Below are 23,618 nucleotides of genomic sequence, written 5' to 3' on the forward strand. Positions count from 1 at the left end.
AATCATAACACTGAACTATGTTACCAAATCTTTGGACTTTAGTCCAAATATTCAGACTATAAGTTCTTTTGAAAGTACCATTAGTATTCATATAAACTAGGTAAAAATGGGAGATACTTGGTAGCTTAATATATACTGCATGATATTCTAATGTGTCTTATATGTCCTCCAGGGAAATGACACACCTTCTCTTCAGCCTCATTGGTTCTATGTGTGGCTATTTCCATTCAATTTTCCAAACCAAAATACCCCCAACCTCCCCTATGTCCATCTCCTTAGAACAAGTGTTTCATTACTTCCCAATACATGTTAACCCTCCGTGTTTTATGTGAAGCATGGAACGTGGTTTCCTTTTGGATGGTTTAACTTTATTCTCTGGGATGTGGTTCATCCCTCTTCACTAACTTCAGAGGGGCACATAAAAAAAACCTTCCTTCTCCTCAACATCTCATTCTTCTATTAGTAACCTCAACACTAATTTAGATTCTGCTTGGTGTCCTTGAAATCTTTTTCTTTCTCCTTTCTCTCCTAGATTGGGTGTGCTCCATGCTGTCTAAAGACCATTCATTCCAATGGTTTTCAAGTGTTTCACCTTTTATGTCAGAGAGAGCAGCTTACATTTATGGAGCACACAATCGGTGGCCCCCTGAGGGAGAAGGTTCACTTGTGAACCTAGAGTTCTTCATTTCGCCTGCTGAAGCCATAGCATTGTTTTTGGGGTCAGCTTTGCTTCAATCCCTTAAATCAGCCTTGCTTATCATAAAGGGCTTTTTAGAACTTCCTAAGTCCACAGTTTGGAATTTCAATAGTGGCCCAGCTTGCTGATGTTCTGCACTATCACTGTACAATAACTTTTAAACACAGATTCTTGCCTAGCATTTTGACACATCAACATGTGCTTGGAATTAAATAATAATAATCAAGTGCTTACTATGTACCATAAAGTCCACATTCATTACTTTCCTTGAATTTTCACAATTATCATATGTATTAGGTCCTAGTATACCCCCATTTTAAGACGAAAAACTGTGCTTAGAGAGTCCAAATGATTTCCTCTAAGTCTTGCAGGTAGTAGGAGGTGGAGGTGAAATTCAAACCCAGAGCATAAGTGTGTCTGCTTCCTCCCTGCTCATGGCTACCAGCACCACTGCCAGCCCTATTTACCACTGCTTTCTTCTTGGCATTGGTTTCTTGTTGTCAGGTTAATTACTGCCACTGATAATGTGGCTAACTCAAGGATGGGTTCATCTCAGTAGAAGTGTGGGGGGTAGGGTGGGGAGGAGGGTGGAGGGAAGAGAGAAAGAGAGAATTGACTTGAGGGACTTATTTTTAGTACATTCATGTGTGTGCAGACACAGAGTGATATGAAAAATATTTGTCAACCTATAATCGCCAACTAATTAGAATGATATCTGTTATATAATACTGGTGCTGGAGGCACCTTACTATGACAGGTATTACCCTAGTAGTTGCTGGATCTTGGGGGTGGTCTGAGAGATCCTGGGGAAGGCACTTAAGGATCCTCATGCCATAGCCATTTATCAACTGACAGCAGAACTTCTATATTTTTATGTAGAATATCAGCCCTATGTGGGTGGGTCTGAGGGAAGGAAAAGATATTTCAGAGTGAGAAAAAGCTATTGCATACTCAAAGGTGTATTTGAAATATGTTAAATTTATATAACAAATCCCATCTCATCCTGTTCCAGTCCTTCCTTTACAGAGCAGCCAGAATAATCTTTCTAAAACAAAATCTGACAACTTCATTCCTCTGCTTAAAACTGTATGATGGATTCCATGTCTGTCTCCTCCCCAGTGAGAAGAAATTCCTCAGCTTAGTGTTCATGAAGCCATATGATCTGGTCTCTGGTTGCCTTTTCAACATCTTCCCTCCCTCCCAACACATACACACATGCATGCGCGTGCACACACAAACACACACACACACACACACACACACACACACACACCCCTCATCCCCCATCACATCAAAACTATTTGGTATTTCTGGAACATAGTGGGTTAGCTCACTCACTTTTGCTCAAGAAATTCCCTCCTGTAAAGCTCCTACTAATCCTTCAGTACTGAATCAAATGTCACTTCTTTGGGAAGCCTTACAATTCCCACCCGGGCTTCACTAAAAGCACACCTATAGGTCTTTCTTAGTTCTGATTATCTTCTTTCATAATCATTGGGTTGCAGGTTAGCCTCTTACCTCAGATTGTGAACTCCATGCCTATATGTCCACAGCAGCTATCTTTCTTCATCCTTGTAGCCTCTACTGTTACCTCAATGTCTAATTCATGGAAGGTACTCAAGAAATACTCAAGAGGATAAAGCATTTGCTTCCATAATCTCATTTATCCATACATACCAAGGATGTGAGATGCTGGAGCTGAGGTACAGAGTTTTCTATATTGCACAGCCTTTATGTGGTAGGGCCACGTGTAATACAGTCTTCCAATTCCAGAAGGGAAAATTTGATGACATTATATCGGTTTATAATACTCCAATAATTAATACAGAAAAATCAAGTTAGGACCTTTTTGAGATATATTTCCCCTAAGGCTAGATTAGTTTTCCTCTCTAATGTCTTTCTCTGATTATACTACAGGAACCCATTCTTCAGGTCCTGTTGCATCAGGAAATTTACATGGATCTTTCTTTTAGAGAAGTGTGTCTTAATTGTAAAGTCTTATGCCTTATGCCTTGAGTCTTGGACCTATTTTGGGTCCTTCCTTTGTCCCTCCTTCTCTCCTTTTGGCTGCTGGCATTCTCTGGACCTCCACATCCAGATGTTCCAGGACCAATGACTGTCCGCTGAGTCCTGGCTCCTCATATGGTCCTTGGGATCCACCAAGTCATCCATACCCCTAAGGTGCCTTCTAGGAATCTATAGCATGTAGGATTTTTAACCATGGCCTTATGCAGAGCTCATGTGCAGGTGTGCTGCATGACTTCTGACTATTTGTCTTCTAATGCTCCTCTCCAGCATGGCTGGAGATGCTCACCTCCAGCTCCTTGATCCCATATTAACCTTGGCATACTCAATGGCAAATTTCTCAAACTATCACCACAGTTTTCTGCCGCCCATGACAATAGGATGGCAATTAATTTCACTTTGGCTTTACATTATGTAGAAGGGTAGCTTACAGATAAGTATAAATTTGACGAGTGGCTGGTGAAATATTCTGTAAGGCCCTGGACTTAGCTTTAGACAGCTTCTGCATGCTGACATTGTTTTCAAGTGAAAAGTAAGCAAAAACAAAAACAAAAACAAAACAAAACAATCCCAAAAAGGCAGAAAAACAAACAAACAAAAAATGTCTAGAGCTGTGCTGTCCAATATGGTAGACACATGTGGCTATTAGGCCTTGCAATATGGTCAGTCCTAATTGAGATGTTCTGTAAGAATAAAACACACACTTGATTTTAAATACAGTATGGAAAAAACGTATCTTTAATAGTTTTGATGTTGATTTTATGTTGAATGATACTACTTGAGATATTTGGGTTAAATAAAATAAGATGTTAAACTCAGTTTCTTTTTCAATGTGGGTAACAAAACACTTAAAATTCCATATGTGGCTTGCACAATTTTCTATTGGACTGCACTGCTCTAGAGGATTTGCCTGGTGGCTCTTTAATATTAGTAAGCTAAATGTGTATGGATAGACTCACAAGTTAGTGCATAATGAAAAAGCAGAAAAGGTTATGAATGACAGAAGGAAGCTTCTGCTCACATTTTAAAATTTCTGTTCCCCGAATACACCGACATGCCACCTGCCTGACAAGCTTTTAAGAAGGTCTGATAATCCTCAGAGAAATGAGGCTGAACCAAATGGCATCTGTCTAAGTTTCACTGCATGGTGCCTAACCTCAGAGGCTTAAAATCAATATTGATTTTTTTCATTATTTTACCCTGGCATTTAAATATCCCTTAGATTTATTACCCTTAGGTTTCTGGTTAAGATTCAGTGATGGGTGTGAGAGCAGGGGTGGTAATAAGTTATGTAGATATCATTTAATTTATGAACTCTGGAGCTTTGAGGTAGCTTTCAGTTCAAGAAATATATTAACCACATTCACATCACCCTTCATTTTGCGGTGAGGATTTCCACGCTGGGTCCCTATTGTGCCACTTAATTTATGGTCTGGCCAGGTACATGGATCTGAGTACAATATTTCAATATAAGTTGCTCCTGCATTCAGAGGAGAAGAAGATGGGCTTCAAAGAAGCTGGCTGGACAGCTGATGGATTGCTCTCTCTCCTATACATAGGCTGGGGCTTTAAGTAGCTTTTAAAGCTTGTCAGTGGCTTGGGTCTTTTTCTGCTCTGAGAAGCTGCACACACCGGCCTGGACAAGCAGATCAGCCATGCTGCAGCAGGCAGAGGGCAGCTCCCAGAGTTACTTACGTTGACAGCCGTAGTGCCAGGAATTTCCCGGCAGACACTCATCACACTTAGGCCCTGTCGTTCCCGTCTTACACTCACAAAATCCTGAGCCATTACAACGATCATGGACTGAGCCCAAAGGGTTACAATAACACTCTGTAGAAACAAGACAACACACAGGCTGGAGACAAGTCTGCATGGCTTATAGGTTATCAACACAGGAGCGTCACTTAAATGCATCGCTTACTTAAAGAAAGATGTCCGCTAATGAAATGCTTTGGCAAATACAGCTATCTCAGGCCCCTTTATTTATTTCCTCAGCCTTCTGTGATGCTGTTTTTATGATATGGGAGGAAATTAACTGAAAACTTCCCAGGAAATAAGACATTATGCTCTTCATGGCTAACAGATCATAATAGAGATTCCATTTGTTAGGGCATTTTTAGATGGTTTAATGAACACCATGAGAAGTTTGTATATCAAGGATAAATCAATATGCCATCAGTGTAAAATCTGTTTTAAATTATTCAAATGGCCTTATCTGTTACACTCAATATTTGAGAACTGCTGAACATTTTTAAAGTGCAATATGAATGCACTTTGTTCACTCAAAGGCATTTTTACTTTATGATATGGGAAAGCACTTTAACTTATTTATATATATACTGTTTGGTATGAGCTTTTAGATACTCTATCTGCTAGGCATGTTAGTATGGTTTTTATGCAGCCTAGATTAACAATCATGAAAGAAAAATAAATTTTGTAATCCCAAGTAAATTTCAACATAGGCATAATTTGAGACATATATTTCATCATAATGTCTCCTGGCAGGACAAAACAACTTTGTCCAATGAAGAGTAAATAGAGTGTTTTCTGGATTCCTCACACACTCTTATACAGGATACTTTTGCTTCTGAAACTCTGTTTAGCTGAAACAGTGGGGATTCCTTAGGTTTCCTTTAGTTTGAAAGGTAATAACAGCTAGTTTGCAGCTTTGGGGACTTGGGGGCCAAAGTTTCTTTCCTTGTTACCCCACTGTATAATCTTGGACAAGTCATTATGCTGTCTCTCAGTTTCCTTTATACTAAAAGGGTCCTATTAAAAGGTTTTCTGGTTAAAAAACCAGTAAAATCATACCAGCCAACCAACCAACCAACCAACCAACCAACCAACCAACCAACCAACGGAAGCCCTGAGAGCTTTAGCTTAACAGCATCAAGTTTAGTGTTTTAGACTGGCAACAGAGATTCAAGGTTTAACGTTATAGAGAGGACTGGACATTTTGTTCTGGTTTTACTACAGGAATTGACTGGAGAATGTCTTCAGAAAATGTGGAAGACCTTACGATTATGATTTATTTCACGTTAGTCAATTTTTGAGTTCTGCATTATGGTGATATAAGCATTGATAAGACTAATAGTGATAGTGACATATGCAGGTAAAAATAAAACTAAATAAACTAAAATGTTCCCTCCTTGCCTGGCTTGGTTTGTATTTAATAACTAGAGTTTTATTTTAAGTCATCATTTTCTATTTTAATGTGTGTACATGGGAGTTGTTTAAAAAGATTTTTTTAAATAGTAATTTTGTATGGTTTTAAAATGTTTTGTGTACATATTTATACTATAAGTCTGTGCTTATACTTATTCAACATTTAATGTTTCTTACTATTTCGAGTTCATAAGTTGACAGTGAGTCACCAGCATTTTGCAAACCAGGGAGTAGAGTTATATCTAGCCAACAGGAATCCACACACCAGTCTAGTCATTTAGCCCATAGCAATTATATTAATATAAGGATTTAGATGCAAAGAAAGTAAACAATTTTTTTTTTAAACATGGGACACCTAAACCAGTGATTGTCACAGGAAGGGTGATAAGTGTTATGTTATACAAACAGTAGGGAAAATAAGTGACAAGGAGAGGTTTACCACCTTATGTACAAATAACTTAGTTTTTTAAAGAATACCATGGTCAATGGTAGATATTGGTGATGGCCTTGGAGTATTATATTTTATTACATTAAACCAGGAAGAATATGCAGGACTGTTAGGCTAAAAAATAACATGAAATACTTTGGAGGTTTGATTAAAAAGTTACAGTACAATTGATTTATAGGTATTAGAAGTATCCTGTCTATAGAAGGTACCTCTGACTACCTGATCTTGGGTTTCAAGGGGAATAAAAAGACAATACTTCATAATTTGAGATACATTTAGTAGCAAATGCTGAACCCTGTGTTTCATTCTGATGTCAAGCTTGTTACCAGAGATTATTAGCAGTGATTATCCAAGGTCATGAATCACATATCCTCTAACTTCCTGCTTAATGCTTGAGTTTATATGAAACAGAAGCATGCAAGGGTGTCATCTTCATGTAATTGCTGCGTAATACAGGGTAATTACATGCATCTTTGGAGACATGGCTGTGCTTGGAATTTGTATGAAAATGGGGAAATTCACCAGTAACCAATAAGCAGCAACCACTGTGGCAACACAGAATAGCCTGCATTTTATATTTGTCATAATATAAAATGACGCAAATAGTTTACGACATGTACTTCAATGCAGTCTATATTTTGTCGAGATTTGGCCTGTTCCCTCACAGCCAGTGTGGTGGATTTCATTGTCATTTGTTGAAGAGATGGCAAAATGCCTCTTTTCCCCCTTAAATTTGGAGAAGACTTAGATGAAGTTCAAATTTTCTGAGATTGGTGCTTAATTCTGTGAAAGTGAATTGGGTAAATATCCATTCATTTTCATTAATGCTTTCTATACAAAAAGGTATTAAACTCAGTTATTTGTGATGTATGCTCTTCAATTTAATTCTCAGTCCTGGCTCAAGCCCTTTGGGGAGCTTAACTGTGGAAAAGAGTGAATAAGTTCATGCTTTCCCTTAGGGCAAACCTTGGCAATAGGGAGCCACAGGCTACCAATGGCCCTCAGAGAGCAAACTCCAGCCTTAGCCTGGTGTGTAGGCAGCTCTTCAAGTGGGAAAGTGGAACCCGTAGCTCTTATAGGACATAGCTTTTATTGTTATTGATTCATTGTACATATATATAGACTAAAGACAAAAGATAGACTATAGAATATATCAGCTAGCTACATTTTCCAATGCATTCTTTACAAACAATTTTACGCCTTAGAAAAAAGGCAGCAATTTAAGGAATTTTGGTATGTGGGGGAATATTATAGCCAATTTTAATGGTACCTAAAAGTTCTCATCTTTGTGTTTACCAATTTACTTGGTTTGGAAAGTATAAAATACTGAATAGAAACATGTTTGCTTCAATAAAATAAAATTCCCCAAAGATTTATAATTTTAACTAACAAACTGTCTAGAAATGGAGATAACAAATGCTCTTGATTTTTTTAGGCAGCAGAAGAAATGTATATTCAGCTTTTTCATATTTCATCACTAGTTGATGTTATTCAAAAGACAAAAGCTAAACAGGCTGCCTTCCTGCCTGTAGATAATCAGAAATAGATTTACAACAGGACTAAACCTCTTAAAATTAAATAGTAAGTGCAGATTTTATACTTCATAAAATTACTTTAGGACTGGAAAAAGGCCAAAGCTTATAAGAAAGAATACTCTGAGTAAAACACTTTGGGATATTGTTAAGTTACCTGCTATTAGAAATTTTATGGAATAAAATCTTTTCTTTTAAGGCTTTTTCTCTGATTTGTTTAAAATACTATGAAATTAACACTGTAAAACATGTTAATCTTAGGTATTTTATGAAAATGATTTTTATTCCTGTGTTCCTATTTATTTTACCTTTTCTCTTGTTTCTGTATTTATAGTATGACATTTATATATTTTTACAAATGACATTCAGTGAAGTGTAGCTCTGCATTCAAAATTCAGACAGCTACATGTCTTTTGGGTTATTAATAGCCTCAAATCTTTGTAACCCCGATTGTTATAAAGGCCACTGAACTACTGTTCACAAACTCATGGTGGAATTGCTACTGTCATCCAAAAAGCATACCGTTTAAGTAAAAAGTCTGACAAGTTTAGTTTTGCTAATTATGTCAGGGTAGCTGGGAGAAGATGTTCAAGCTCTGAAGTCAGGAAGCTAACTCTTTGCTAAAGCTGTATAATTTGGTTCATTTCACCTTACTTTTCTCAACTAGAAAATAGAGGAAATTATCAGTGGAATACTTACCCCCCCTGGTTTTGTTAATGAGGATTAATTAAAAACAAAACAAAACAAAACAAAAACAAAAACAAACCATATTTGCAAGTCAGTTCACAGTTTACCAAGTGTTTCCTGGGCATTCCATATGATCCCAGTTTGTTTGACTGGGAGTTCTGAAAGGACTTACCTAAGACATACAGCTATTAAATAGCAAAATGGGACTTGAACCCAGCTCTCCGGTCTCTAAGTCCAGTGATCTCTCCACTAATTCACAAATAATAAATAAGGAGGCATTTGGAAAAATAGAACATACTGTAGATATTAACAGTATTATGTAAACTTGGTCTAACTGAATTCACAACAACTTGTAGACCTAGTTTATGGGATTCTGGGCAAGTAGCCATATGATCTTGATGACCTAATCAGAAGACAATGATCTCAGAATTGCAGATTAGATTTCTTTTTTGATGAAAAAAACCACCTGTCATTTTTCTGCATTTTTAAAAAATTTACATTAGTCTTTATGTGAAAAATTCTATTTTGAAAATTAGTTGCCAATGTATTTACCTACTGGTATGGTAACAGACACACATGTACCTTGACCATTTCAAATATATGCATTTCTTCAAAGTAAATTATGAAGTGAAATTCCATTTATTTTTTCTTATTTTTCCATCAGCTCCCTTTCTTAAAGACTGGTTCCACTGTGCAAAAGGTGGGAGAAATTTTTTGTCTGTGAAAACAGGTTCTCTCTCCAGTTGACCTGAGCAGTAGTCATGGTGGGTAGGGGATAGTACTCAAGGGAATCCTGTGGACCCAGTTTTTCCTTATTTACCTTGGAAGCTATGAGAATTCATTGCCTATAATAGTTCTGAGAAATTGCTTCTGCTTTGGGGGGCTAGGAAAATTAAATAAATGGAATTTCCTTGCTATGGATGGAAAAGTCAGGCAAACTTCTATATTACCAGTTGCTAATGATTTTCAATTCCAATTGGCAATATTTTTAATCAATCAATGTTTGTTGATTACCAGTTACGTGCAAGAGTTTATCCTAATTTCTCATATCTATAATTAAGTCCCATATATGAGTTTCCATTTTAAAAGTTGAATGTACAACATAAGCCTTTAAGATCAGTTTGATATTACCAGGTTTTAAGATTTCATGCAAAAAAAAGGAAGAAAGAATAATTGATAGAAAATTCTTCATCTTCTAAACAAGATTTCCAGATCATCATATTTAAAGCAACAAAAACATAAGGATTCAGAATATATTCCCCAATTCAACCGGCACAAGAGAATTTTAAGTCTACCACAAGGATGTTTTCTCCATTGAGAAAGTTCATTCTGGCTCAGCCATGGTTCAAGTTAACAGCCTCTTCACCTTGAATAGCTCCCCATAGCTCGAAAGGCACAGAACAATAGCTGAAATTATAATGGAACTGACCTATGCACACATTCTCATCGTCCAGCTGTGCAGAAGCATTTCTGAAGTAGCCCAGCCTGCATAACTCACAGTGCTGCCCTCTAGTGTTGTGTTTACAGCTCACGCAAATGACTGTATTTAGCAGATCGATATAACTGCATCGATTGGAGTGGCCGAAGCATTCACAATCTTGCAAGGAAGAACAGAAATGTATACAGAGTGTATACAGTAGCAGAGTAATAGCACACTACATGCTTGGATAAAATGAGGAGTGGAGAAAAGATGGCAGAATGGCATTACATCTATGTGATGCAACATGACACATGGCGACCACAGGTGGTTGTGACTGGCATGGAAGTAGCATCTGTTTCAAGCAGGATAGAAAGGTTGGACATTCAGAACATGACCGAAGAGTGTTAATTCTTGGCATACAATATGAACAGAAGCATTTGCAGGTGTACACCTTTTAAAATTTGGGAAGGCTCCGTCGCCATTGATGCAAAAGTCTAATTTTTGCACACTGAGAACTTTACTGTCTTTACATCACTTCCCCATTTTTTTCTTCATATTTGCACTCTTAAAAAAAGGGAGGGAAGTATGTGAGCATCTAGGGCCTGAGCCTGCCATCACCCATGACTCCTTTGTTTAGTCTCATTATCATTTATGTTAAGACAGTAGCTCGGTCAGGGTTTCACAGAAATTGTGGCAAATTTAATAGGGATCTTGAGGACTAAACAATTCTCTATTTTTATTCCAAATGCTAACAGGAAAGACAGCCTTTGTAAGCCTTTCATCAGGCCAAATATGATGTTTGTTTATGTGTGAGAGAAAATACAAAAAACAGAGAGATGATTTGTATGGGAAAAGTGCTCTGAAGATTTCCTTTTCATTCAAATTTCAAGCTGAGTCCACTACAAAAGAAGGATTAGGCAGCTAGTGATTATGCAGTACTCCCAGATTTCCTTTCTTTGTTTTCCCAGAATGTTGGAGATGCCTCTGAGGCTGAGGTCCTGATGGTGAGAAGAACTAGACAAGGAGATGGGGAAAGAGAAGGAGAGCAGGTGGGGAAGGATGGGGAGTGATTACATTTTCTCTTGGTTGCATCTCAGCTAAAGCAAGAAGTTGTTCATCTAATTTAACATTTTTCAAAAAAGTGGTAAAGACAAAGCCTTTACCGGTAGCAATCGCCATCAAATCAGATAGAAAAAGAAAAAAAAAGACGGGAGAAGTAAGTAGGTGGGGAAGCTAATTTGTCTTCTCAAAATATGGGGGCAGGTGTAGCTGGATATTAATGAGGAAGGTCAACGGTGATACTGCAAAACCTTTATTTAGTTTATCCAAAAATACTCCTCTTTTTAGTGTCTGACCTTTATTTTACCTCACTAGGAAGCCAAAGACAGCCACTACTTGAACCCATTCATTCATTCATTCATTCATTCCATATTTTATTGGGTTGATCTACCATGTGCCAGGCATTATGCAAGGGACTGAGTTACTCTTTTGGCTTAGATAAACTTTGGAAGTATTGCATTTGATGAACAGAGTAACAATGAATAAGCACTGTCAAAATGAATAACGAAGATTAAGGAAGAGAGACTGGATTTTTTTTAAACATGCTGGTACTCATCGGAATGGTGTGGATTTATTTAGTGCAGAGCTGATTGCTATAGCAGAGGGTCAAGGTCCTGACAGAAAAAAATAAAATGTGGATCAAAGCAGAGGAGGACACTGGATATAGTGACTAGTGAAAGATACCAAGATTAGGGTCAGCACCTTGGGGATTCTAGATACTCAAAAGGGAAGCAAGAAGAAGGGGAGGCTCCTGAAGACAAGCTGGTTCCTTTAGGGGAGGATAGCTCTGTCATGTGTGTGTGTGTGTGTGTGTGCGTGTGTGTGTGTGTGTGTGTGTGTGTGTGTATGTGTGTGTGTGCACGCGCGCATGTTGGGAGCTGGGATCAGGAGGAAGCAGAGGGGGAAGAGCAGAGTGGGAAGGAGGCCTGTGCAGTAGTTAAGGCATGCTATATTAATAATAATAAAACAATAACAACAAAAATAATAGAATTACAGATCACCAAATTAAATTTTCTTAGAAAACAAACATATCACTCCAATACACTATATCTCCCTGAGTTACACCTTGTTTATGCTGGCAATTCTGACTTGCGAGGAAACCTAAAAGGTCTCTAGAGCCTTTCTTGGTTGAGGATTTGGAACAGGGAAAACCTTTCTGGCCTAGAGCCACCCAAGAGTAGTGGTTTCAGGAAGGAGACCCAAGTTCCAAATCTAATTGCTTCCTAAGGACTTCTTCAGAGCTGCCTGGAACTGCTGAGGGATGGGCATCAACAGCCCTGTCCTCTGGCTCTCCCTCCTGGAAGACGTTCCTTGGTGGTTGTTTCTCATATTCCCCATCCCAGGCTGGCCCTTGGTGCACCTAATATAATTTATCCAGCTTTGAAAAAAGCTGGAGCTACAAAGAAGCCCTTGTTGTCAAAAAACTAGTTTTGTGGGTAAGACAAACATATGGTTAGAATAACTAGAAAACAAAAGAGCATGTGCTAAGAAAGCCAAACAGTGACACAAAGTGATCTAAGGAGGAGGTCATTTAACTTGAGGGGAATTAGCAAAAACTACCTTAACACTGGACTTAACAATGGGTCTTCCATGAGGGCAGGTAGGGTTTGTTAGAAAAAAGAAGTTTGGGGGAGGGGGGATGAGCATTTCAGGTGAAAAGGGAATAGAACCTGCAAAGGTATGAAGTTGGGGAAAGTGTAGAGAATAAGGCTAGAGAAGTTTCATAAATCATTTCCTTTGTGGGTATTTGAAGGGTTCTGTAAGATCTGCGCAATGGCAAGAGTACACGCTGAGCTCTATCTGACAAAGTTTTATCCAAGAAATAAAACATATCTATAGATATCCAAGTTCAACACTTTCAGGACTCAGCCCATGAATCTCCATGGACACATCAAATGTCACACTATCATCTACTATTACTCTGAATTCAATGAGTAGTATACATTTCCACAATGACATTATTTGTTTCTGGGTCTTGTTTGAAGACCGATTTATTAATTTTGGTAGGAGAAGATAAATAATGTAAGTTGTATAATTATATATAGAACCATACCAGCTAAATGCCCAATATTAATAAATTTATTTTAGAAGATAAGTGGATATTTAAATATCTTTTAATCTAGGAAACAGGGTAGCAACTTGATTCTTTTAAGACTTCTAAGATTCTTCTGAGACTTCAATAAAGCTGTCTTCTCTGGCCACGATATATTTGAGAATGTAAAATGACAAAAAGATCTTTGAAAATGATTTGAAAAACATGAGAGCAGTGTATAAATGCAAGGCATTTCAAACGTAATTATTAGGCTGCTGTATTATTTTTCAGTATTCTGTTAATCTACCACTCTTTAGGAACTAGTCTTTCCACACAGGCACAGAATCCTTGAATGATTATTAATGATGTAGTCTGAGTTATATTACCATATTAAGACCCTGCAGGGATGATACTAATCGTTCAATAATTCTTTGATCTCTCAACTCATTGACCTGCCATGTCCTCCTTTCCCTTCTTACGAAGTATGGAGTCCATGGTCCGTCCTTACAGTGACTTCCTTTCATACACTCTCATCTCCCTTGACCCCGAGTGTCCACCGCAATCAGTCTCCTGGGAAAACCTGATCCTGCTTAAATCCACCTCTCCATCTCTCCATGCCTACACCCCAGCAGCTAAATGTGGCTGGAGTTTTTCTCCAACTATTTTGAAACAAGTCTCATGTTAAGTTTATAACCATAAGTCTCAAAGGGACCTTTAGGGCTGCCAGGAAATCCTTCCTAAAACAGGGGACTTCTGGGTCACCACTTTCTCTTGCTTCTTCTTCTTCTCCACCCATGATTGTTTTTCCCTCTCTTTTCCTCTTGGTCCTTTCTCCTCACAGGTACTCAGGGCTTAGCTCTTGGAACTCTTTGCCCTTTAGGCTCAACCTAGAGCCTAGGGCTCCTTACCCAGTCTCCGGACTTTACACATCATCTAGATGCTGACCTTTCCAAAATAGTTGTTTCAGCCTAGATCAACTCCTCAGTTAGTGAGACTTCCTCCAGACTGACACACTCATCTGCATTCTTAGTCTCCACCTGGACATTTACTAGATATCTCAACTTCAACATGTTCATAACAGAGCTCTTAGGTCAACCTTCCCAAACCTGCTACTCACCCAGGCAGCCCACCCTATCTCAGTAAATGGCAACTCCATTCCTCCAATTGCTTAGCTCAAAATTCCTGATGTTGTTCTTGACATGTCTTTTTTTCCTCATCCTTGACAACCAGTCAATCAGCAGATATTCTTGGCTATGCTTTTAAAATACACTCTAATCTCACCACCTCTTACTCTGTCACCTTGAGTTAAAGGCACTTGGATTATTGCAATGGTCCCCAAACTGCTCTCTTGGCTTCCATGCTAGTGATACCTCCTCTCCACACAGCAGTCAGAGTGACTCTTTCAAAACTTAAATTCAGTCATGACATCCCTTTGTTTATAATCCTAATGGCTTTCCATGCCATTCAGAATAAAACACAGAACTTATATGCATTCATTCCCAATTGATCTGGCCCCTGGCCTCCCTGGTGGCTCACTGCAATCACTTTCCTCCTTGCTCTTGTACAAAGCCTCCATGTTGCTCTGCAAACATGCCAGGGACTTCCCTGGGGCCTTTGCTCTTGCTGTTACCTCTGTGTAGAATCCTCTTCCCCTAGACATCCCTGTGACTTGCTTCCTCACTTTGTGCTTAGGTTTCTGCTCAAAGAAAATTTTGTGACCACTCTATTGGAAATAACAGCAATGCCTAAACATACTAATCCTCAATTTCCTAATCCTACTTAATTTTTTGTAGAATTTATAGTATCTGGAAAGTATATTTAAAATAATTTTTCCCCCATACTCTGAGTATAAATACACGAGTGTGGACTGTGTTATGTTTACAGATGTAACCAGAGAACTCAAAACATCTGTCACATGCTAGGCACTCAATGAACATTGTCAAATGAACGTATCTGTGAATATGTGACGATTCTAAAGGTGCCATTTTTTGCAAAACACAGGCAGACACAAGAGGAAAGTTATGCTTAAACTCATGCCTCTCCCATTTGAATTCCATCAGAGTCTGGCTACATCCCATATACCCAAGAGTTTAGAAAAACAACAGCCACACCAACAAGGTGTAACTGAGTTACTGATTATTTTAGCTGAGGGTTGTCTACCCGTCTATGCAGATCATTTTGGGAAGAAAAAAAGGAGACTTGTAAAAACTTCTATGGTTTTATGTAGTTTTTCAATCTCAGATTACACTGTAGATGATTTTTCATTGCTGCTGTGTAGACGAGCTAGTGGGGTCATCTAGAACACATGGCCATGGTGTGCAAGGAACCGCTGGCAGTACATATTTCCTGAGAATCACCTCATACCAGGGAACAACATGAGCCAGTCCTGCAGAGTCTAGGGTGGTTTCTCAGCCTTGGCACTATTTCCATGTTGGGCCAAATAATTCTTTGTTTTCCTATATGTTGTAGGCTATTTAGAAGCATCCCTGGCCTCTACCTACTGGATGCAGTAGCAACCCCCGAGTCGTGACAACCAAAAGTCCCCTGGGGGGTAAAATCCCCCATATGAATAGATGAGCTCATATGAAACAGTTATGATAAGATACTACAATACTTAGCAATTGGCTAGTTAAGACCAATTAAAGCTAGGGATACTTTAGAAGGAGTATTTTAGAAGGAGTGGTTGGTCTAGATCAGGAACGACCCAACCCTCTTAAGTAAAGGTTCTTTCTGACTGACACTGGCTGGAGAAGGGCTGGGCAAGGAGGAGTTGCCAGAAGCAAGAGGTTGGAGAGAAAGAGAATGGAAGAAAAAGAACGTTAGAATAGGAGGGGTTAAACTTCCCTGGGTGTCTTCTTTCTTACTGTTTGCCATGTTGCCTTGCATCATATGTTACATGGCCTATGTAAATATAAGATCAAGTCCTCTGAATATGGCACAGGTCATTTTTCTTTTTGGCCAAATTAGGAAAGCTGATGAAAATTCATTAAAAAAGAAACAAAACAGATTTGGGGAAAAGAGTTTAGATAGAAAGTAAAGGAATGAGAACTCTCAAAAAGTATTTTCCTCTCACCACATTAATAGAGTCACCATGCCTCTGAGGGGCCTCCTCCAGGGGTGGCAGTGAAGTGGCTGTAGCATTTTGCTGGTCCTTACCCCACCCCTCCCCTATTTTGCAACCTTATGTAGCTTTTGAAGCTACATACATCATTTGATGACGATACGGATTTTTTTAAATGATAAGTCATTAGGTGGCTTCTTCCTGCCTCTGGAGATGTGTTTGAACCTCATTAGTGCTATGACCCCAGGAAACTGGAGATTCAATGATGCAGGGTGAAATTCCAGGTCAAGAGGCCCCTTGTATTTCCAGTGTACTTGACGGGACATAAGAGAAATGAAATCTATGAAAGTCCCTAATGCTTCTCTGTTTCCTCCACTTCCTTGGTTTCTTTGTGTGGATTTGCATTTTGGAGATAAAGAAAGATCTTCCCCCTGTGGCCTTAAGATGGGCACACTTGCCCAGATAGGCTTGATACCCTATGACGCTGTGGCCGGTCTGTTCCAAAGAACTTAGTTCCCCCAAATTCAAATACATTTGTATTCCCCTCAAAAGGGCACCATTAATGCTTGATATGTAAAAAGCACATTGTGAGGAAAGTTTAAGACATGGTATGAATACTATCCATTTCCCTTTTCCCATCTTTGGACCAGTTTCATCTTTTTCTCTTTACGTCACAGAAGGACCAACTCAACATTAATTAAAATCTGGAAAATGATCTGACTCTATTCGATAAGGAATAAATAAGCTATTACGGTCATTTTCATCAAGTGGGTCAAACTGAATTTTGACTTTGTTAATAAATACATTTCTTTACAAGAGGTGTTTCATGAAAAAACGAAGAACAAAAAAAAACCCCACAAACCAAAAACATGACATAAGCCCAACAGTCAAGGGTGGAAAACAAGACACACCTGTCACAGAAGACATTTAAAGGAAAATGGTAAAATAAAAACAGAAGTCTTTATGTTTCCTGAAAAATCTTCATTCTGTGAATGACAGATGCTAGCTGGAATGGACTATTCATGAGTCACAGATGAGATACTGCTTGCTTGCATTTAAAGTAAGTAATGTAATTATTATTTTCAGGTCATAATCAATGCTAAACCCAGTGTAGATCTTCACTGGTATTCATTCAATTTCATTTCAAACAATGGAAATAGAAAATATAAGCTATTTCGTTTGTCCAAAAGTCAAATGGGCACAAAACACGGAACCTGCCATTCTGTTCTCATGAAAAGCATCCTTGAAACTCACTGTAAGTGGGTTTCCTTATTTTCAATGCCAATGGGCAACAATGTTAATACTCTAACATTCATGTTCTAAACAGGATCCTAAGCTGTTTGAATGTTTATTCACGTGTTAATCTTTCAGAAAACAAATGTTGCAGCAATTTTAATTTGCAGCAGTGAAATTTCTGAGTGAAGTTTTTTGTCTCTTACAGATGACATTTTCAGTACTATTTGATGTATTGATTGGTATCAGTCAACATGCCTCACCGATAAGCTGATGGGTACACTTCACAGATATTCCAGATTCATACAGTGCAATGTTTCACAACACATAACACCATGAAATCACTGTATGAATCCAAGAATTCCTACCTCTCTTGTGGTTTGCAACTTGAACAGAAGAAACTGTTGACAAAGCTAATTTGGGAGCAACTGGATAGGTTTAAAAGAATGAACAGAACATTAGAAACAATAGTGAAACGTTCAAACTGTAATAACTTATCATCAACCCACTTGAAAAGGTAGCCCTAAATGAAGAGACTATTTGTATCTGTTGTTTCTGGGAGATGGTTTCAGTCCCAAAGGAAGTCTTGTATTTGGCTGAAAATGGTTTTACATTGTCAGTAATAAAGTTTAGAAGCTTTATTTTCAGAGGCAAAGAGAATTACCATTTAAGAGTCCAGTTATGCAAGGATTATTCTGGTAACATTATGGATATTAGGATCCCCTATTGACCCTCTCTTAAAATAGTAGTTGTGCTGAGATAATTAGCAATCATTGCCTCAATTCACTGTCATTTTCTCTGTGTAACCAAAAGCTCGTCTGTGCCTCAGCCAGTTAGATTATTTTTGTTGAACTGATTAGACCTCACGGAACATAATCTCAGTGGCCAACCATATGGACCTTAGTCTCAGAGTCACCTTGAATCTGTCTACCTTTGAAAAATGTAGTCTCCTTCTCAATATTTATTACCTTTGTGGTCATATCAGTTTGTTAATGGCAGAGATTGCTCTGTATGCTGTCTGCCATTTCTTTTCCGATTATTCATGACGAGTTGCTTGCGAAAACAGCAAAAGCAGATAGAGCCTGACATTCTTTGCAGATGTTGACAAGATAAATTATGGCTGCACAGAACTGGCCTCTGTTAGAAAGTGCCCCTTGAGCTAAAATTTCAAGTTTAAGCACTTTATCCCATGCGCTGCTTCTCAAATAAATTCATTTGAACTCATTACCCACGTTCTAAAAAAACTGCACCTGGTATTAGCTGAAGGTATTTCTGAAAGTTTTCTGTGCAGTGACACTGACAGAAAACACAGCAAAATAATTAAGCAGGTGTGTTTCAGGTTTTGAACAATGCATAATCTTGTTCATCTCAAAACTCACTGTGGAGAAGTGTTAAGTCTTAGATCCTGTCTTGTATAATTTGTTGAACTCTGAAATTCAATGGGAAATACTGAGTGACATTTCACTGAAGATGCTCTCATTGAACCTGCCAAGGAATAAAGCCACTAAACCTCCCCCAAATCCTCACAGAATTATACTAATAGGGGTGAGCTTGAGCTCTATTTCTTCTTCCACATATGTATGCAGAAAGTTGAAAAAATTCATTTGGAGCAGATGATTAAGATAATTCTATTTGCTACTAATATATGTATCTAGGGCAGTCTCGATTTCATCACCCTGATCAAGGACTGAAAATGCAGCCCTTCCAATTTGACTCCCCAACAAATTGCTAATATATTTTGTTTGCTTAGCAGCTATTTCCTGGTTCCTCCTTTCGCTCATTTCCTCCTCCATCTGTATTCATTAGAGTTTAAAAGGAACATCCTGTATGTAATGAAAGAAGGTGGAAGCCAAAAATGTGCCTTTTTTTTTGAGAAGAAAGAAGGCAAAAGAATACAATTTTCTATTAAAATAAACTCCTACTTATACATGTCTATATATATCTATAGGCTAGATGTTAATGTGAATTTAACGTTGCACTGCCTCTTATGAATTTCATTGCCCAGTTTTTAAAAGTTCTATTTCTTCCTGTGTAATCACACTGCTGTCAGTCTCTCTCTTTTATTTATTTACTTATTTTTGAGGTTACAAGTCAGAAAATAATTACTGCTCTAAAGACAGACAGAGAGCAGGTTGTTCTTAATGCTGCTAGAAATAATTGTTAATTTGTAAAGGATTAAAAGGGGAAGCCCCAACAGAGAAAATATACTGTGATGTGGAAGAGAAAGAGAGAGAGAGAGAGAGAGAGAGAGAGAGAGAGAGATACACAGAGAGAGAGAGAGAGAGATTCAAATTTCTGCCAGTCAATATGGAGAAACAGTAAAAGAAAACAAGTCTGTTAGGGGTTGCAATACTGCCTTTATGTATTTTTCCCCCGACCTTCAACACAACTGACGTACTGGTCAGTTTCGTTAAGAGGAGCAAAAGGGAGACATTGGAAGGACACCTGCAGCACTCGGAAGTTTTTAAGGCTTATTATTTATATTGTAAACTGTGATGGCAGCAAAACTCTAGGCTTCTCTTGGGAGAGACATTCAACCTAAATTTGATGAAGTGCTTGTAACTTCTATGCCATCTAATTTTCCCCTATATCTTTCACTCTAATATTTCCAGGGCACTCTTCATATTAGAAATAATATTTGAATCAGGATTCTTTCAAAGACATGGCATTCACAATAATGCTGTTATTCAGTGCTGAAAAATAGTATATGGGATTTTCCCCCTAAACATGTGGGGTTTTAAATTGCTAGGAATTTTACATGCTCCTACCTTGTTTTGGGTTAGAAACCTCAAGGGAAGAAATATTCGGCCATATCCTATTAAACTTTGGAAGATCTGCATGCATCAGGAAAAATCAGGGTATGTTATTTTCAGCTATAATGTCATTTGGTCTAAACAGAAACTTATATGGACAAAGACACAAACCACACATCTGCTCTTTAACTTGGCTGTGATGCACTTAACAAAACATGACTCCCGCACCAAACAAGAGCAAGCAATTGATGATTCCCAAAACATTGAATGGACATTAAATAGATAGCCCCTTCGCTAACAAAGCTATATACATTTACTTTTGCAATAAACTAGAGTGTTCTTACAAATAACCAAATAGGGACTTCGGCATTTCAAACTGTTATATAAAGCTGGTGCCTGAAACTAGAAGATAACGTGAAAGAAATAATTTCTCACTGGAGGATTCCATTCTCTGCAATTTATACTTACAGATATGAACTGGTTGCATTAGTCTTTCATGAGAGATTCTTTGGGGTATGTTTTAAGTGTGAGCCATTATCTCTGCAAAGAAGTGGATTTATTTCCTATTTTTATTTATGCCATTTCTCAGAGAAAGAAAGGGAATACTGGTGATTTCTGGCTTCTCAGTATAGCTAAGGTTTGTATGTACGGATGTGTATATGTCTTCATGATTTTTTTTTTTTTTACTTCAACCTATGTTTCTAGAGTTTTTGGCTCCAATCCAGAGGTAATTATAAGCATTGTTACCTTGAGAACTGATGTTCTTTCTTTCTTAGATTCACCAGTATATACATATTAAAAAAAAAAAAAGACTCTGGAAAAGCAGAACATCTAGGTTTAGGATTGGATGCTTTAAAATTATTTTTGCTAAGGTGCATAACTATTAAAGCAGGCATTTTAGGACTCTAATCTACCACCCATTCAGATCAGCTCAAAACTACACCTTCTGTGTGGTCCTTTGGGACTACCCAAGTCCACAAAAAGTGCTCTCACCTCCAAACTCCTATAGCATGTTACTGTCTGTGCTCCTGATTTCTCATTGATATGGGGATAAGGCATGAGTTTTAATATTGTTAATTTAAATTTCATAGGTCTATTTCTCATCTCTGTAATTAGATTGGATCTCTTTGAGGAAGGGCAAAGCTTTGCAGGAGGCCTCAGTAAATATCTAATAATTGAATAATTGATATCAAGTGGCTAGGCCACTGTAAACAGGTATTATCAGATTGTTTCCTCCATAATTAGATTATAGCAAGTAACATTCTTGTAAGACATGGTACTTTCGCTATAACTTTGGTATTTTAATATTTGTTAGAAAAGCTGATCTACTGTGTGTGTGTGTGTACACAAAGGCAGATGAAATCTTAATATTGATATTACTCTGTCAAAACTGCAGAATGAAAAAAGTGTAATAATATTTTCCACATTTGTACCCAACTGTTACTAAATATATAGATACTTAGTAACATGTATAGGCAAAGTAGGCAACTAATGTTGCTTTTCACCTGAGCATTTTGGTGCTGGGTAGATGCTGAATTAACAGAACAAGGCTACTTAAACAGTGCTTATTACCTCTGAAAAACTATAAATTTGCATTTTGAGGGAATGAATATGATTTCTAGAAATTACTTGGAAAAAAATTGTGGGTTTATATAGAAAATATATTCCTTCACATTATTAGCTTCAAATTAAGAATATTTTAGTTTGTTGAAATGGTTCTCTCCATATTTTTCTTATAGGAGAGGCAAATACAGGTCATAGTGGGGCTGCTGTTTGTAAATTTGATGTTAGGTATTTAGTGACTTGATGAAATTAAGCAATATGATTGTTTGGTTAATAAGCTCTGCCAAGAAATTTAAGTAAAGACCGGCATTTATACTAAATCAATTTAAAAGTGAGTTTTGAAAATTAGCTTCATAAATTAAACTGTATCCCATATTCTATTAAATATTTGTTTATGCCTATTTTTAGCATACTCTTTTCCTAGTGTTTTATAATTTTTCCCCCTAGGATTCTGAGGTTCCATGTTAAGGAATGTATAAAATATATAAAAAGTTAACATAGGGCATTCTACTTTTGAATCGTTAACTACCTGACTGTATGGAATTATCGAGGTAGACAGCTCAGTCACAATCTGATCCGTACCTGGAGTGTAACTTTCTTCTGTATTGTGTACTTCAGATGGTTTCTTGGGGGGAAGGGGAGAAGGTAGCCCTTGTATTTGCCTGGGAATGTAATTAGACATTCCCCCCCCCACCGCCGCCGCCCCCAAAAGTTCCATTATGTGGGATGCCTAACTTTCCTGAACACTCAAAACTCAGAACACCAGCAGTGATCCCATTGGAAATCCCAATCTAATCTACACATATCTCTGATGGGACAAAATTTTATGTGCTGTTTTTCCCTTGGAAGGAAAAATGTCCTGAAAAAAAAGGCACTGAAATTTGTGCCCTCCCTCCCCCCAGACTCCTACAGCATGTTACTGTTTGTGCATGCATGTTCCAATATTTGGTCCCCAGGAGTTTTTAATTTAATATCTCATCTTATTTTTTAAAAATTTGATTTTGTCTTATAATTGCAAGGCTAAGTAAGAAAACAAAATTAGGCAGTTACTCTCCATTTACTCTTGTTACTCTAAGATCCTGGCTCAAATAAATATTTAATCAATATTACTAACAAATGTTTAATTCCCAGGAGTAAATTAGGCACATTGAAGATGATTTTAATAGTATAATTGAAACAAATTCTATGTTATCATAGCCAATTCTAATGAAAAATCTTTGCATAACATGTAGCTTCTGATAATTTTTAGCCAGGGGGCCACTTGTTTTGAGTAGGTGGAAATTGAAAATAGAAAAAAAAAAAATATATATATATATATATATATATATATATATATATATATATATATTGCATTAAAACTATTGTATTGCCTCTTTGGGTGACCTGAGGCAGAATTTATTAATTTCACTTTTTCACAAATTAACTAAGGTATATCTTTGGGCCAACATGAAGGTCTTAAAGTGGTGGCTTGTTGCAGGGCAAAGGTCACCGTGAGTCAGAAGAATCAGGTTTGGTCCCAGTACTGCTACCAAGGAATTGCCTGGCTGTTAATTTCTCTGGACTTCCATTTCCTTATAAATAAAGGTGCTGGACTAAAAGATCTCTAAGGTTTCCCTTAGGTGTTAATTTCCAACCCTCTAGGAGTTCTCCAATGGTCTAGCAGGGCCCCCACTCAAGTTCATGGGAGGATGAGGCCTATTGGGATGAGGTACACGCTCTTTGGAGACTCTAGAGGACTAAGAGGGAAGGGAAAATTATTGCTGCATGTTTTGACAGTGGACCTTTCGACTGTCATAGTGAAACCCAAACTGGAGTTGAGAAATTATTATTGGGGTGAGGGGAGGGATCCCTCCATGTGTCCAGTGGGGTTGTAGATGGCTAGTCATTCAAGAATAGCCTTCTGTGGAAATCCCTATTTCTTAAGGATGCTGGCACAATACATC

At 37.8% G+C, this 23,618-nt stretch overlaps 1 protein-coding gene across 6 annotated transcripts in view; it reads right to left on the reverse strand.

The window, feature by feature from the left end:
• The window catches only part of NTNG1 (netrin G1), a 331,599-nt gene that overhangs the window by 39,538 nt on the left and 268,443 nt on the right, over positions 1-23,618 (reverse strand). The window contains exons 5-6 of one of the 6 annotated variants that reach the window (XM_047085216.1): positions 9,984-10,151; positions 4,418-4,552 (exon numbers count right to left, since the gene is read on the reverse strand). The exons of 1 other annotated variant lie outside the window; for it this stretch is intronic. In XM_047085216.1, coding sequence (XP_046941172.1) covers positions 4,418-4,552; positions 9,984-10,151 — 303 coding nt within the window. Of the gene's footprint in view, positions 1-4,417; positions 4,553-9,983; positions 10,152-17,727; positions 17,788-20,127; positions 20,194-23,618 lie in introns of all 6 variants that reach the window. 4 more of the 6 variants (XM_047085217.1, XM_047085219.1, XM_047085218.1 and 1 more) reach the window with 4 other exon arrangements.

Source organism: Lynx rufus, unplaced genomic scaffold (genome assembly GCF_022079265.1).
Source record: "Lynx rufus isolate CCGP_SWC_20201006 ecotype Redwood Valley unplaced genomic scaffold, mLynRuf1.p SCAF_2, whole genome shotgun sequence".
NCBI classification, from domain to species: domain Eukaryota; kingdom Metazoa; phylum Chordata; class Mammalia; order Carnivora; family Felidae; genus Lynx; species Lynx rufus.